At 44.3% G+C, this 17,404-nt stretch overlaps 1 protein-coding gene across 3 annotated transcripts in view; it reads right to left on the reverse strand.

The window, feature by feature from the left end:
- Positions 1–5,549: 5,549 nt before the first annotated feature.
- 14-3-3zeta (tyrosine 3-monooxygenase/tryptophan 5-monooxygenase activation protein zeta) overlaps positions 5,550–17,404 on the reverse strand; it is a 30,145-nt gene continuing 18,290 nt past the window's right edge. For 2 of the 3 annotated variants that reach the window (XM_076426533.1, XM_076426532.1), the window contains exons 2-5: positions 14,688–14,995; positions 12,442–12,565; positions 10,990–11,153; positions 5,550–9,297 (exon numbers count right to left, since the gene is read on the reverse strand). In XM_076426533.1, coding sequence (XP_076282648.1) covers positions 9,142–9,297; positions 10,990–11,153; positions 12,442–12,565; positions 14,688–14,987 — 744 coding nt within the window. In that variant the 5' untranslated portion in view covers positions 14,988–14,995 and the 3' untranslated portion in view covers positions 5,550–9,141. Of the gene's footprint in view, positions 9,298–10,558; positions 10,723–10,989; positions 11,154–12,441; positions 12,566–14,687; positions 14,996–17,404 lie in introns of all 3 variants that reach the window. The other variant, XM_076426534.1, reaches the window with a different exon arrangement.

Consider the following 17,404-nt stretch of genomic DNA (forward strand, 5'->3'; position numbering starts at 1 on the left):
CACCGCGTCTCCGGGACTTCTTTCGAATCTTTCAAATCTTCGTTTGCTCGCGAACAATTTTTTTTTCTACTGAATCGCTACGCGCCTTCTTTTTATCGGCTCTATATCTCTATTTATGTCTATATCTAGATCTAGATCTAGGCTAATACATATAAATTAGTTGGTTAGTATGTGTACATATATATTACCTCGGAACTAACGAACGGGCACCGACTTCAATGAAACTTACACTATTATTCCATACTAGGGCTGTTGCTTTCCTTCGAAGTTCGAAGATTTTGAAGCTTCGAAGCCTCGAATTTCTCGGAGCTTCGATTTCATTGTATACAATTTGTAATTTTTAAGAAGGGGGAACCAAATACAATATTATTTTCAGTGGTATGGTGTAGATCTGAAATACATCAAAAGACTAAATTTTGTCCGAAGATATATTCTGACATTTCTTGAAAATTTTTAGAAGCCATAAATGCATAAATATCCGCAGTCTAGTGATGAAGAATCGAATTTTCAAAGCTTCGAAATTCGAACCTTGTGATATGTTCGTGTATTGTATATGCTACATAAACCATACTTGGTTTCAAGTAATAAATAAATAATAATCATACTCCTGGAAATAGCATAGGACGCATTGCATCACGCTAACTTACGAGGTCGGCGGAAAACGGTAGTCCAAGCGTCGGTTCTTGCACATGTTGCCCAAATTGTTGCAGATGCATGGAAATCATGCACGGAAGTAATAAACCGTACTGCAAAACGATCTACGAGAAGACTTTTCTTCAGCTGTGATCCAGCTGCACGAGAAATGCTTCGATCATTTGAATCTGGCACTTACCTGACTCGCACATACGCGTGTTGCTCAACTAGCCCTTGCAAAACTAATTCCTAGATTATACATAATTTATTTACAAATAAATAGGTCAGCGGTTCAGCGAATAATCGATAAATGTATTTAATATACAGAATTAGAATATCAATTGACTTCCTTGCATCCAATTCCTCGTCCTTACATGTTAATTTAATACTACCATTTTGTTTTTCATCACTTATGTAGACATAGCAGCAAGTAAAAAACAGCGATAAAAATAAGTGGGAATAATAGTAATAAATAATAAATAAGAAATAACTATGAAACTCCATTTGAAAACGCTGTGACCCTGTTTGTGCTTGTAGATGATACCGCACCCACGCAATAAAAGTGACACTCAAACTCAAAAATGCAGCATTTGAGAAAAATCAACTTAAAGAATACTATAAAACTTAGATTGAAATAGTTTAAGCTTCTTTTAAATTCCCCCTCAGGTGGATAAATTTCGAGATAGAGATGTGACGCTTTGCGTACATGTTGGGGCACTTCATTCATATTTTTTTTTTTTGACTTGTGGCACTTTTCTTGCGGGGGTGCGATACTATGTACTCGCGTCGCAAACTACTTTGCGGAATTCCTTAACAATTGCAGACGAAAGAACAAAACGGAAGCTGCTTCGAAAGAACTCGTACAAATCCTCGATCCATCTTGCGCAATGATCGCGGAAGGAAGCTTCGGAGATACGTGTCGTTCGTCTCGTAAGTCGTAGCGGATTCAATTCCTAGAAAGTAGCGTCATCGAGAGGCAACAGTCGGGGGCCATTCCACGCGAAGAAAGCCATATGAGAATCGACGCTTCAAATACCTCTGTCCAATACCGTGGTATACGAATCGCTTTTATTTTAATGCGAAATTATGGTATGTGTATACGTAATTCATTCTACTCGTGCCTTCCTTAATTATAATAGGCATCGATAGCAGTTCTTCACGCATTCTTCAATGTATGCTCCATTTACTAACATTTTTTATTTTGCATAAAGATCCGCAGTCTACTTATAATAATACGTGCTTGAATGAAGGAACTCATTTAAGCATTTCCAATGGAATTATCCTTGCTACTTCAATGATTATAAAGTAAAAAATGTGATACCAGTCATTTGACCGAGCGTGGTACGGTCAGTGTTAAACATTAAATGTGTTATCAATTTCTGTCGATTAGGATCAGCTGATGAAAAATCGTATTTTCCTGAAGGGTCGACGACCCAGTAAAATTTTCCAGAAACGTACGCCAGAATATAGGACAGAAGCATCGGTTGAGAAGATCAAGTTTCTCGTCTTCGGTAATAATTGAGCGGTGTCACCCTTCGAGGCAGGAATGACGCATCGCGATCACGTTCGCGTCCGCGCGTGTAAAGTTTTATTATAGCACGGTGAACCGAGTTCGTCGAGGAATTTCATCAGGCATCGTTTCACCGATGTCGAACCGCGTCTCTCGCGTATTTCGGAACGTCGTTTTCGTTCGTCGACGAAATTACGGGTGCACCTTGTAAGTACACAAAGGAACATGGGAGTTCTGAATAGGATAGAAATGTATAATTGTCGATTTAGTATGATACACGATTTCATCATTTCATACGCAATCACGACGCTTCGGCGTCGAATAATTCGCAACTGCCTCGCGCGATTTCGGCGAGCGGAACTCTCTCGTCGCCGAGAGCAAGCGAAATCGGTGCTAAACCGGAAACGAAAGGAACACTTAGAACGCGAAGCAAAAACGATCGCGTTGCGTTTTTACGATCGCGTGTCGTTTATGGACGATGCAACCGACGCGTCTTCTTCGGCTATTAATGTGTGCAGCGGAGAAAATAATCGACGACACCCGATCGAGAATGACAGAACGATAAATATATATAAGAAGTAGTAGATATATACAGGGTGTCTCGCGCAACTGGAACAGGACGTAACTCCTAAACGATTGTGAATAGAAGAAGCTGTTACAGATCAAAGTTAAGGGAGTAGGGATGCGCCTTCTGATTTCTCGATAATAATGTAAAGATGGGGTTTTTCAATAGTCAAATTGGCCAGATAAAAGATCTATCCAGATCGCAATCGCCCTTAAAAGTCCTATTTTAACGTTTACGAGGCGAAATTTTCATTATTCGTAAGCATAAAGCTGCGCATGTAGCTATTTTCATAAGCCGAATAGTGCAAATTACGCCTCGTAAACGTAAAAACAGGATTTTTGAGGGCGATCGCGCCTAGATTGATCTTTAACCCCATCTTTGCATCATCTACCCCTTAAATGGTGGTCGGTGCAGGCGAAAACATAGTCTTCCATTAAAAAAGAAAGAGATCGTTGCATTTTTCTGATGCACCGATGCGCAAAACTGCATAATGATACCATTTAACTAGAATCCATAACAATTCACTTCTATCTCCAACCGTTTAGTAGGTTTTGCCCTTGTTCCAATTGCGTGGAACACCTTGTATATACGTACAATACGATAAAGTAGCATGAACGGTCGCACACAGACAACGCGAGATCGTATACCGGCAACGATAACGCTTCCAAGTAGTAAAACGCGCGTCTCTCAACTCTGCTCCGGATGTTGATCTTCTGTCTTCCGTTGATGTCGATCGTACACCGCAAGGTGTGCAGCATTTCGCGTCCATGTTCGATTTAAAGCCTCAGGCCGCGCGAAGCCTGAACGTTTTGTCAAAATTCTCTTACAGACTTTTGCGAACGGTCTTCGTACTCTAGCTACGAGTATAAATTGTGCAAAAAACGTAGCACGATTAATAGCACGCGGTAGATAGATGGATAAATGGATATAGGGGTTGGGGGAGGTAGGCCCTTCTCGTCCGTGAAGGTACGCACCATACGCGGCACTTCGCATACGCGTGTATAATATCTACAGAATCTGTATGCTTGTGTTCGCGAAACCTGTGCGTGGCGATTCAAACGAATCCGAAGCCCGCGAACGAGCACTCTCGACCGCGATTCGCAGCCCAAACTCCAATCATAAAATCGTGTGCACGAGGACCATCCACGCGAAAGCATCGATTCGCGACGACTTTCACGAAGTTCGGCTGTCGTCGCTCACAGGACCCGGTACCTTCTCACGTTTTCTCAATCAGCGAATTCCGCGAATGTGAACTCCGACAACAGCGATCCCGTGGAAAGCGAAGGCAACCGAGGTGATTACAGTTGTGTGTGTGTTCTCTCTTTGTTTTTTCTTTTTTTTCAGACATTTTATCAGAATTTATTATTTCGTGTAAACGTTTATAATAATTATAATTTACAATTACGATGTTTGATGATAAATACAAATAGAACAACGGAAGATGGGAAGAGGAAACTAGGGAGATTTCAATGGATGAGATGGATACGTGGAAGTGGTGTATGCAGAGGCTAGCTTCGTCGACGAATGGAAAGAAGAGAGAGATGTGAGGGCCAGAGATAAAGAAAGAAAGAAAGAGAGACGCGCGATGAACCGAGGAACATTGCAATTGGAATGAATAATGAGAGGATGTTTTAATATTCGCAGCGTGATTATGAAACAGTTCGTTACGAAACTGTACCGAAAATAATACGAAGACGAAACGAAAAGAAGAAAGTCGGGAGGAGGCAATGGCGCAGGAAGAGATGCGGCGAAAACGCGAGCGAGTTACGGCAAAGAAAGACGTGTTCGTATTGGAGAACTCGCATCGATGAAGCACGCGTCTCGCTCGCGCGTCTAGGTTCTTGGAGTTTCTAACGGGCGGAATATATCTGCGGGAGATGAATAGAGATATTTGATTCAGCGAGAATACGATGGGGATCGTATAAATACAATCGTTTTTGGACCTGCTGCGCGAAAACGAGACCATTCGTCGTAGAAACTGGAACGAGTCGAGTAGAGCTGTCGAGAAAACTACGACCGTAGTTCTCCGACAAAGGAGAGACTCTGCACGCAAAAGGTACCCGGTCCCGCTCAGCCGGCCCATCCCTATGATCATTTCAAAAACTCTCTCTCTCTCTCGCTCTCTCTCTCTCGAGGATCTATTCTCGCAGCCCTTCGTCGTTTCATTCTCACTCGTTTGGTCTCTCTTGCATCGGTAATCGGACAGTCGGCGAGTGTCCGCGATATCATTTTCACGACTACTACCCCTCGGCAACAATCTATTTCGCTCCAAAGTCCCGCGCGAGTCGTTCTCGTTTATCATCATCGTCGCCATCTCATATTATCATTTAGCATCCAACATCGTCTCATTCGCTTTTTTGGTTGGCTTTTTCGTTCGCGATACGACAGAGAAACATGGACACATCGAACGTATAGTTTTTTTACGTCGGGACACGTTTATCCCCACACACACACACGTTTTTTTTTTTTAATATCGATAATCGTTACTTGTTTTGCCATTGTGGGTTTATGTATATTGTTGTGTGGTACACATTTATGGTATTCGGTGTGTGTGTTCTTTGTCTTGTCTCTTGTGGGAAAGTATGTAGGCGCGAGAGAGCTTTCGCGTATGTTACACATACATGCTTAAACGTTATAGAATGCCGCACGAGGCGAAGAGATTTTTGTGCGACACGAGTCGATCGATGTGTTTCTAGCAACGACACAAGGATGAAACGTGAACCGAACCAGAGGCGGACGGTGGATCTCCAAGGACCTCGGAGCCGATTTATTCTTGACCAACGATCGGAAACAGAGTAGCAGCGAAACACGACAAAGCAAAATGAAAACGTGGAGAGAAACTGTTTCATCATTTTCGTTTATTTTGTATATATGTCGTAGTAGAAAAAGAAGTGGAGTCGACTGGTGTGTGTAGTGTCTCTGTCTCTCTGCATGTGTACCTGTATGCTTTCGTGTAGGTGTATACGTGTTTGTGTGTGTACATATATAACATAAAAACAATCGGAATCGTCTGTCTTTAATAGTTTTTTTTATTTAGTCGGAGAAAGCTAACGTTTCTCACATAGAATTTATATGTAAAAACGTAAAAATGACTTTTCACGGCCCTCAAATAATTAGAAGCAATTAGTTCGTACATATATACATATCAATCCGCCCCTGGACCGAATGTATCCGCTGCATTCGGACGCGTCGAATGTTAATTTATATATCGTCGGGTTCTTATATATTTCCATTATCGAAAAATGGGTTACGCTCGTCCTTTGCTTTTCTTTTCTTTTTTCGAGGTTTCGGTCGAGGCAATTGGATCCACCTTTTTACGCGTCTCTGAACAACCTTCTTTTCTTGTGTTTTTTTTTTCGTTCTCTCTTTTACTTTGTTTCTTTACAATCAGTTTCTTTTTTTTTCTCCCCGAGAAACCGGAAGAAGTTCCTTTTTTCGATATATCACAACGATTACATTGAAACGAAAACGCAAAAATAGCGTTAAATAAGTGTGGCGTGTCGTTTCCTCCACGAAGTTCGAATTCAGGAACGTGTTGTCGTTCAAACGCGACGCACGTGCCCGTCAGGCGATCCACGTACAATCGATGAGAATCATGTAAAACAACGAGCACTCGAGAGTTTTTATCGACAATTTCCACGAGATCGATCATGGCCACGGAATGAACGCGCACCGCGCATATATACGCGTACCGTCGCAAAGAGAATTCGAGAAAAGACGATCCTTTGGATTCGTCGCGTTCCCGTTCGTTCTCTTCCGGTACGGCCGACGGGATTTTGATCGTCGTTGGTTGGTCCTGATTGTTTCTCGGACGTTACGCATATGTGCGCGAGAGCGTGGGCGCGATTTAAACACATACACGGGAAGGGACAAGCGGAGAAACGATAGAAAGAAAGAGAGATAGACAAAAACGACGACTGGTGTCCCGGAGAAAGCCAAGGTAAACGAAAAAGATCCGAGCAAACGAGGTGTGTACGAGAGAGTAAGGAAGAATTGGTCGAAGAGATCGTCGTGCGTAAAGAGAATTCGGTTGCTCGAAAGAACGCAAAAGCAGTGTTCCCTTTCCTCTTCGATATTTTATGTATGTTCGTGCATTTGGAAACGGACGGCCGTAACGCGAGGAGGACAGAAAAGTATTCGAGAGAAATCACGACCGGTTCACTCACCTCGGTGTAGCGGAGCGTGATTATACGCGATCGCGATAATCCACGACGACGCAACCTTAACACAACGATTACACGCGTGTCCGGTAAATCGTGTCCGTGTAAAAGAAAATCGAGCGTGTCGACGGTTTCCGAACGATGTGTTTTCGACAAAGCATAAGGGAAACGTAAAATATTCCACCCGTTCTTTCTTTTTGTCAAAACGCAACGCAACAACGGTTCGAATAATAACGGAAGAGAGCGTGCACGGTAAAATACACACATTGAAAGAAATGAGAAAGAAAGTATATATCGTATGTAAAAAGTAATTCACCAGCGATGTTGTTGTTTTTTTTTGGAACTTAATAACTTAATGTATTTTTACTCTCCTTTCTCCTCCTACGTTCTTCCCTTCGTATAATAATATCGTACTTGCTAGACAATGTGAAATTTAATTTAATGACAACTGGATATAATGTAGTTAGTTTTCATGCGTGCTTTTTTTCCCTTTGTCTTCGTTTCTTCTTGAACGTCTGTTTCTTTTTTCTTTTCGTTTCAGCGAAATATTTGTTAGAGCGAACGCTGTCCGAACGAGCGTGCTCCGCCGTCTACGACGGGAAAAGAGCCCTCCTGCTCCCGTTCGCATTCGCGTTTTTTTTCTCATTCTCTGGTTCTCTCGTTCAACGAGGAAACCGCGCGACCCCGAAAGAAGCTATGCACGCGTCCTCGACAGCGGGTCGAACCGATACACGCCCATTATGTTTCGCGGGAAACTTTCTCTTATCAATCTCGTTTTGTCTCGCTCCAGTTCCATTTTCCTCTGGCCGGCGGAGGCACGGTTAGGCGCGTCACCGTCGAGGCCGTCTCTCTTTGTCGTCGTCGCGCGGTTTTCCACGGACAGGTCGGACAGTAATACACGCACAACAGAGTACAAGTGATACATGTTATGTTACGTTTACGTTCTATGCTCCGCGCGAAAGGGGAACGGTTGGAAGAGGAAGCAGCTTGCGCGGGAGGGTCTCCCCGGCCGTGTGTTCGTCGGACAGCGCTCTTATTCAGATGGTAAACAGTGAGCAGATCTGGGAGTGACAGTGGTGTGTCCCGCGGTTTTTTTTAATATTCTTCGCATCCCATGTCTCGTACCGACGCGCGGCGAACGGCGGCATCAAACGCTACCGTTCGATTTTCGCATTGTTTTCTCGATTGTTTTAAAAGTCTCCGCGTAAGTTTCCGGTTCGTTTATCTGTCTCTATCGCTCTCTAGTTTACTTTTAGAACAATTTTCACCGCATCCGAACAAGCTGTCGTACGACGAGACAAAGTTTGCGAAACAATAATACTCTTCCTGTCCATTCCTCTGTTCCATCCACAATTTGCTCCTTCCTATTCTTCCGTACAAACACGAGTCGGTATACTGTTTTTCTTTTCCGGAGAAATTTTGCGCTCGAAATTGGACGATTCTCGCGCGGCTCGACCGTTTTCTTCCATCGTGAATTATCGTACGCAGACAACACACGAGCGACTCTAGAACGGCGTTGGCTTTCAAACGCGATCGTTCTCTCTCCCACACACACGCACACACACTCTTTCTCTCTGCCTCTCTTTTTTTTATCTCCCATACAAATCTCTCTCTTTATCTCTCTCTCCCATTTTCACGTACACCCATAGGTGTACACGCTCTCTCTCTCTCTCTCTCTCGCTCACACACACACTCTCTTACATCCCATCCCTCTTCCTCGATTGGAGACCGAGGAGAGAAGACGGTCGAGAACGCGGGGATCCTCCGTGTTCGAGGTGTCGAACCGGGCGTAACAGCTGTGGCGGTGGCGTCGGCAGCAGTGTGCGGTCGCGTTTAGGACAAAGATGTACTGAAGGTGTTCGAGGGGAGGAAAATCAAGGGAGGAAGGGGTTTCTCGGGTCGATGGTCTCACGACTGTGACAGGAAGAAAGGTAGGAAGGGAAATAAGAAGATGGACAGGTAGGTAGGTAGACAAGTAAGAGAGAAAGGGAGGGTCGATCGATGAGAAGGACATGGGAAAATGAAAAGGAAGGGAAAACGAGAGACAGGACATAGTCGGGAGGAAGGCGGAGGGGGTAGGGAGGCAAGGAGGCGTGGGGCAAGGCAGGAAGGAAGAAGAGGAAACGAGGTGGTACGCGAGGGACGAAAGAGGAGACAGGTAAATGGATAAATCGATCTCAGGTGGATGGATTGGTGAGCACTTCGAGGGACGGGGGGACGATAGAGAATAGGATGTTCTTATTAGGTTTAGAAAGGACTTAAGCTTAGGAAGGTTAGTTGTCGCCACCCTCCTGTTGTTCGTCCGGCTCACCCTGCGTGTCACTGGTCCAAAGGGTGAGGTTGTCGCGGAGAAGTTGCATGATGAGCGTGGAATCTTTGTAGCTGTCTTCGTTAAGTGTGTCCAACTCCGCGATCGCGTCATCGAACGCCTGCAACGGTTCAACAAAACCTCGTTACCACATGTCAACTAGGTGTAACGCACCACTCGAACACACGTCATCACTCTTTCGAGACCAAGCGAATAACACTGTCCAACACCAAATGTGTTCCCTAATTACTAGACTGCGAATCTTCATGCAAAATAAGAAATGTTCGCGTTGATTGCAAGACACAGGAGGCAAATAAAAAATTTTTTATTCGAAAATTTTTATTTCGAAAGCTGAAACTTTGCAGAATATGAGATAATTATGGAGATTGTGGTACAAACGTTTTTTAACCTTGAAAGAACTCGTTAAACTTGCACAATTTCAAGGAAATTGTGGTTTTTCCAATACCACGCGCGGAAAAATAGTTTTTCACCATGCGACACATCATTTCCCGTAGATTTTTCCATGCTGATTGCAAATCTGGTTTCAAAATTTGTCTACGACCTCAGGATTTTGCAAGAAATCGATTTTTGTAAACACAACTTATGAAATCATTTGGTAACCCACTAGTTTGAAGGAATATTGTATTCTCAGTCTATAATCATTGTTTAAACACGTTTAAACAACCATAATGTATTAACATTGGACATCACTGTATTCGGGAAAGTCTACAGAATCTTTTGCTGCAAAGAACAATTCAATATCTTTTATAATAACATCACAATATCTGTTTAAAGTCGAAAACTAGCCATGTTCCTCAAAAACTGTGCGTCTAGGAACAAAATTAAGAACAGACTCCGGAATCAGCGCAAGAACTCTATAAGAAGGACCCAAAACAGTAATTAGGGAACATAAAAGAAGTCGAAATTTGTTGGACAGTGTAATCAATCTCATGCAAAAAGCGGAGAGAAAAGTTTGCAACGCGAGGAAACAAGAGCGATGCAAAAGGAGACTATCATACATACACATATATATCAGACTGTGGATCTTTATGCGAAATAAAACGTCTCTACATCTCAATTATAATAAAAACTAGTTATAACACGATTATCCAGTTCATCACTGCTTTAAATTGAGCGTGCCCACTTTTCTCGTAACGCATAAAATCCTCAGTCTATACATACAATCACAGTGGAGGCATATTATCGTAATAGTCACACCACGCAACAAATGTTAATTCGTTTTTGGTTTGGGTTAGAGGACCGTTCGGTGCAACGGTTGTCTGCACGTAGAATCGTTCTCGGTTGTTATGTGGTTCTCTCGGTTATCGGAAGAAAAAAAACTCAGGCAAAACGTTAAAATCTCCGCGTAACCAAACTCTAACCTGTTTGGCCAGGTGGCAAGCCCTGGCCGGAGAATTAATAATTTCATAGTAAAAAACGGAGAAATTCAGAGCAAGACCGAGCCTGATCGGGTGTGTCGGCTGCATTTTCGACTTCGCTATGTCGAAAGCTTCTTGGTACGCCTTCTGCGAGTCCTCGACAACCGCTGCAATGCAAACGGATAATCCAAATTAACCAGCGCTACATTACTCGTCATAAGGACACATTGAGATTCGAGTCTGGAAAGAAAAGACAGGTGCTGCTAATCTCTGCGAAACGAAAACAAAGCATGTGCTCCACCGTTGTGACCCGAGAGCACTATATTTTTGCCTCCACTGCAGAGCGTTTACCACCATCATCCTCATCATCATCACCGCCACCATCGCGTATCCTTTTGCATCCTCTCGACGCATCAATCTCCGTTAAATTGTACCTGTTTTGCCAGCTGACAGGCCTTGTCTGGTGAGTTGAGGATCTCGTAATAGAAAACGGAGAAGTTGAGGGCGAGACCTAGCCTGATCGGATGAGTAGGCTGCATCTTTGACTTGCTGATTTCAAACGCATCCTGGTATGCCTTCTGGCTGTCGTCTACCACGGCTGCAGATGCGTACACAGTACGTGGAAAATTCGATTATCAAAAAATTATCGTCTCTACCGTCGAATAGACCGACTGTACACGATCGACGCGAAAATCCACCGGGCGAAACGAAGGCTATTGATACAGTGGACGAAATTTCTATAAGAACATCGTAATTTACTGTCAAAAGCTCATTTGTTCGGTAAATTTACGATAGCATAGTGTGAAAGCCTTGGAACACCAATGTATTATTACCGTAAAGTAGCGCATGTAAACAAATTCAAAAGTTCTCGGTGTTGTAAATAAAAATAATTGCCGATTAAGATGGTCAAAACTGCCCTTAGAGGTTTTTCAATGGCTCTTGAACCATTCGAAAGCTGACCGATGAAAACCCATCTGAGTAAAATTTCAGCCCTCTAACTTGCCCGTGAGGGTAGTTATAGGGTAAATTAGATTTCGCGCTTCTCCGCTCATTTCCCGCTCTCGGATGTTTTCTAAAATTCTGAAAAAGATGTGGCACGTGTCGGGTCTTAAGACGCATTTTGTAGAATTTTTTCGGATTTTTTGGTTGCAAACTATGGTTGTGAAAAATGAAAAACACTCAAAACTTCGGAAAAATGAAATTTCGTTATACTTACGTACATTAAGTTGTAATATTTCGTTCGTAACAAAAATAAAGCAGTTTTTTCGAATTTAGAATATTGATTTCTGCTTTTTTATATTCCTCAATTATTTTCTAGCCTCCTTTTAATCATATTATCAAAAATACTTAACTTTTTCGTTCAAAATAGTAGTGTTCTCATAGAAATTTCGTCCATTGTATTCTCCGGGCGCACGATTTTCGGAAAAACGTTCGTTCGAATCCCCGTGACACCGTTAGCATTCCAGGCGGAAGCTGCAGGTATCCGGGCGTAGCGAGCATCACGGAATTTTCCAAATCCATTTAGACTCGACAATGCGACCGAGACGCCTTCGGGCCGAACAGCTGCCGTTGCAGCTGTGCTTCTTCTTTCACGGGGCGCGCAGGTACGACAAAAGTATCGTGCACCTTTGCGACCCAAGAAAGAAGCGCGTCGACCTCGTGCAACATTCTCGGGGACAGGTAAACGCGCGTCTTCCACGAATCACCGATTCCGGAGCGACATGGAACGCGCGCTGCTTCTTTTCCAAAAAATCGATTAGACGAACGTTAGAAAACGTACGTGCTCTCGTACGGAATGAACTTCGAATATGTCTTCACGTTTTACGTTTCCGCGAAACAAACAATCATCTGGAGTATTCATCGAAAAGAATTGGAAAGATGCGTACCGTGTCTGGTTTCTCCAGTGGCGACTTCTGCGAGATACCTGTAGTAGTCGCCCTTCATCTTGAGGTAGAATACTTTGCTCTCGGCACTGCTAGCCTTGGGGATCAGGTACTTATCGAGGAGTTCCTACAACATCAACGACGCAATCAGCAACGGTTTCGAAGTAGTCGTGCTCTCGAACAGGTGGAGATTTACGGTGTTGGAACGTTCGAAACACGCGTCGCGATATATCCAAGCGTAGCTGCTCGACGCAGGCGTGTCGTTTCCTCTTCCGCTTCCCGTCTATTTCCGGACATTCGAACCGTTGCTCGCGCGATACGCTGTTCGCCGCTGTTCGTACGCAACGAAAGACCACGAGGATCAGGATCGACGCGCGAACGCAGTCTCGTCGTGTCTCTCCGAGTAAATAAAGAACGCGTTCGCTTCCCGAAGTGCTTTTGTCGCGCGTTCGACTTGGAATTCGCGTTCGCTGAACGAAAAGGAACGAGCAGAGATGGGCGCGCTCGTAAGACGAGCCGGTAAAGCGCGCTGGTAATTGACCCGCGTGAAATTCAAGCCGGAGGCCGATCTCCGCACTGCCTTCCAGCTCTTCGAATACGCGAACGCGATTCGGAAAGAGATCGCAGGTTACGGTAAGACGAGACAAGCCGGCAACACCCGGGAACCGTGCAATTCCGCCTGTGTTCAGGCTACAACAGCGTCCCTTGCAGGACGATCACTAGACTGCGGATCTTTAGGCAAACACGGGCGAAAATGATAACAACAACTTTCCCCTATCAGGTTTCAAATAAATCCGCGGTCTAGCTTCTGAAAAGACTCGATCCGTTTGCTGTATTTTCTTCTTGACATAGAACGCGTCGACTTCGAGGCAAAGAATGAGTTGAAAGACTGCATTGTGTCGACGAAATGGGGCACACACCTCCCCATGTGTGCCAAGCAGAGGTTAATGACCTTCAAGACATGAAAAACCGCATTCGAGCTGCGTGTATCTCGCGAGCGTTGGCAGCGGTCCTTTGAAAAGGAAGCCGGCCCGCTCGCGTTGAACGGCATGAATCGTTCATTTAAGTTTATTAATAAGCTCGCTACGGTGACTGTGTCACTCGTTAAAGACTTCTGTCGAAACGATCAGCCGTTTCGGCGGAAACGGATCCAGACTTTTGTGATCGTCCTGCCATCGCGCACAGTGTGTCCAAACGGCGAAATCGTGGTCAAAACCTCGAAAATGAACTTTTCGGTGGGGATATAGTCCAGTCGCCACGTACTTTTACCTGGAAAGTATTCCGAACTTAATGAAATTTTGGCACGTCATTTGGGCGTACTTTGGGGAGTCGAATCTGAGTTTTTTCGACCTCGAGGACCCTGTGCTAACTTGGGGAGGGGAAAAAACCACGATTTTTGGTTTTTGGTATTTCGCCTATAACTCAAAAACTATGGGTCCTACGAACTTTTTCTTTTCATTTTTGAAAAGAGTATTAAATTTCCTTCAAATATCCATGCTCCAACGTATTTTTTTACCCAATAGGTGCCGAGAGACAGGTGTTCAAAATTAGGAAATGTTTCTCAAAATGACATTTTGAGCCACATATTGTGACATTTAGCAGGAAATTGCAATTTTTTGGCTCATAATTTTAGTTTTTGAACACATCTACATACAGGGTCATCCGTTTTTAAACGGCCAAACGTTAACCAGCTGTAGAGGACCCCAAATGGAACAACTTTTACCCCTATCGCTTTTTTTTTAATCCGAAGGTCATACAAAAAAGTTTATTTAATAAAAAAAGATGCCCCTACTTATTTTAAACTAAACAAAGGAAAAACCATCAAGATTCATCATTGGAGTCCTGAGATATTTAATTTTATGTAAACTCAGAAAATGATGGTTTTTTGCAATTATCTGGAAATCAAGGCCGAAACAAAAAAAGTGATAGGGGTAAAAGTTGTTCCATTTGGGGTCCTGTACAGCTGGTTAACGTTTGGCCGTTTAAAAACGGATGACCCTGTACACGTCCTCCATATTGGATTCGCCATTTTGTTTTTTAAACCTTTAAGATCAGATTCGTAATCAGCGACCCCAAATACCCCCCATGTACCAATTTCTGTCCAGATTGAAATGAGTTATGAGGTTTTGACCACGATTTCGCCGTTTGGACACACTGTGCACCGGTTGGACTTATCCCAGTAGGGAGATTCGGAGTTTGAAATGGAAAGAATGATCGGAATGGGGTGGTGAGGGGATGATAGTTCTTACCAATACGTCGTAACAGATCTCGCGTAGCTCCTTTTCAACCTTTTCCCGGTACTCCTTGGCCATCTGCTGTTTGCGCTCGGATCCCTCGGTCTTTTGCTCGATGGAGGATATTACTCGCCACGAGCTACGTCTCGCGCCGACGACATTCTTGTACGCTACCGACAGCAGATTCCTCTCTTCGTTCGACAACTCGACTCCCGTTTCGGTGACCGCCTTCATCGCGGCTGCCATATCATCGTACCTTTCCGCCTGTTCGGCGAGCTTCGCGCGCTGTACCAATTCCTCCTTGTCCACGGACATTGTGTTGGCTGGAAAAGACAAAATCGCGAACAGCTGTTTAACAGGAACGGAGAGAGAGAGCAGCGGGGGATATCTGTTGTCGCTCTTCTGTCTCGAGAGTACAACGGCCAAGCGCGCGTGTTCGTCGAGTGTCCGGCAGAGCGACGAACGCGCGCGCGAAATCGTACGTGAGAATAGATTTCGCCGACGCGTTTAGAACAGGATGACGTACTACGCTTGTCGCGTCGAACGAGGCCAGTTACGCTCGCCGAAAAAAAGACGACCATTGGTTCGAGAAACGGGTGCTAGAGCGCCCGCGCAGCATGCTCCAGCCCAACCGATCGAAGCTTTTCACTCCGTCCTTCGTTCCCAACGGCTCGGAACAGATGGCCGCGGCCCCGGTCTTGGCCGACTCCCCGAGAAAACGAAATTCGCGAGATCCTAAAACGGAAGTTGGACAACGGGACGCTTTCACGGGCTTTTCGGCGAGCCGTCCGTGGCATCGACCCAATAAAATATCGTTGGCCTCGAGAGAGGCGTCTTTCGAAAGCGTCGCCAGGTTGTCGAACTCTTTCATCGATCTTCGCGGGCACAGACGGTCTCGTCTCGTCGAGAGTTCGTCGCGGAGCACTCGCCGCCCCGCGCCAGGCAATTAACCGACCAGCGGAGGTGGGATATCTCTTGTCCCTTGTGTATTTGGTAATGTTCTTCGGAAAAATCTCTCTGAATGTCCATTCGCTCGCTAATATAGTCTTACAGTGAGAATTTGTACAAACATGTTGAATACAGAAAGGTTTTAGATGATCTACACATTGTTAACCAACAAGCAAAGGTGGGATATCTCTTGTCCCTTGTGTATTTGTTAATGTTCTTCCGAAAAATCTTACACAATTTCTCTGAATGTCCATTCACTTGCTAATATAGTCTTATAATGAGAATTTGTACAAACATGTTGAATACAGAAAGGTTTTAGATGATCTACACATTGTTAACCGACAAGCAAAGGTGGGATATGTATCTCTTATCCCTTGTGTATTTGTTAATGTTCTTCCCAAAAATCTTGCACAATTTCTCTGGATGTCCATTCACTTGCTAATATATCAATTTGTAGATTTCAATGAGAATTTGTACAAAAATGTTGAGTACAGAAAGGTTTTAAACGATCTACACATTGCGGTTGACTACACAAGGGTTTAGCTTATGCTCCTAAGAGTTAATTCACCTAAGTGCATCCAGACGCACAGCAGGAAGTCACGGCAAATGGAGTATGGATCGCAAAATGCTGTGTCCAGACGCGCTTAGGAGATTCCACCTTAATGAACCGCGATACTAGCGAACAGAGCGAAATAGAATCTACACTTTAATCGTGAGAGCGTTCCCGTTGAAACGGCGAGTAGAGTTACGCTTAGCAGTTGATTATCATAAGCGCCGCTCCCTGGTATCTCATCTCCAATGTATGTAGTACTCGTACCCTAAAGCTGGTATTTCCGAAACGCGTCACACCGCTGCGTTTCGCGATTTAAGCTCCATTCTTCGTAACGATGCGAGCGCATGCGATCAGTCAAACGGAATATAAATCGCATAACGCGGGGCGGTATGACGCGTTTAGAAAATCCCAGCTTAAGTCGCCCGGAATGCCGTGGAATCGTTCGATGATAAAAGCCGTGTCTCGAGAGCGTGATCAATCGCGGACGCGTCCGATTCGAAATAATTCCTGGGATCGATGAACAGTTTTTACGCGTTCCCACCGACGTAACGCGATTCTCTCGCGGTGAGTCACCGGCCGAGCTCTCTCTCTCTTTCCGACAATGGGCAGCGGTCGACCATCGGGCGGCAAAGCACGCGATGCCAGCTCTCGGCTCTTGTCGGTCGAACCAAATCATGTCGATGAAATTTGCGAAACGTCCACCCGCGTTTCGAGAATTGGCTCGGCCCGCGGAATGCGGTAACTATCGGCCGGTTCCGTTCGGACGAGTCAACTTCCGCGACGAGCTTCTAAAATTATCCGAAATTCTACTGCCACCGGGAAGAACGTCGCGCGTCTCGCCGCTCCGTAAAAAAGAGCGCAGCAAGGGAAACGACAAGTTCGCGACAAGTTTGCACACACTTTAAATCAGAACAACTTTCTTATGAATGGAGCAAACAACTTCAATTTCTCTGTAAGGCTAGAAGAATTAGTTTAGTAAATGCATTTGGTTGAGATTGTGAAAAACCATACTAAAAATTGATTTTTACGACTTTTTTAGCTGGCCGAATAACGAAAATTTAAAAAATGTGTTTTGTCAACTGGTATAAATACGCTCTGAAAATTTCATTGAAACTGGTTCGCGAATTATAATCGATCAAAAGTGGTAATTTCTACTGTACCATAAAGTGGCAGATTTTACCATTTTTGATCGTTTATAATTCGTAAACCAATTAACCAATTTCAATGAAAT

This window comes from Lasioglossum baleicum, chromosome 6, assembly GCF_051020765.1.
Source record: "Lasioglossum baleicum chromosome 6, iyLasBale1, whole genome shotgun sequence".
NCBI lineage: Eukaryota > Metazoa > Arthropoda > Insecta > Hymenoptera > Halictidae > Lasioglossum > Lasioglossum baleicum.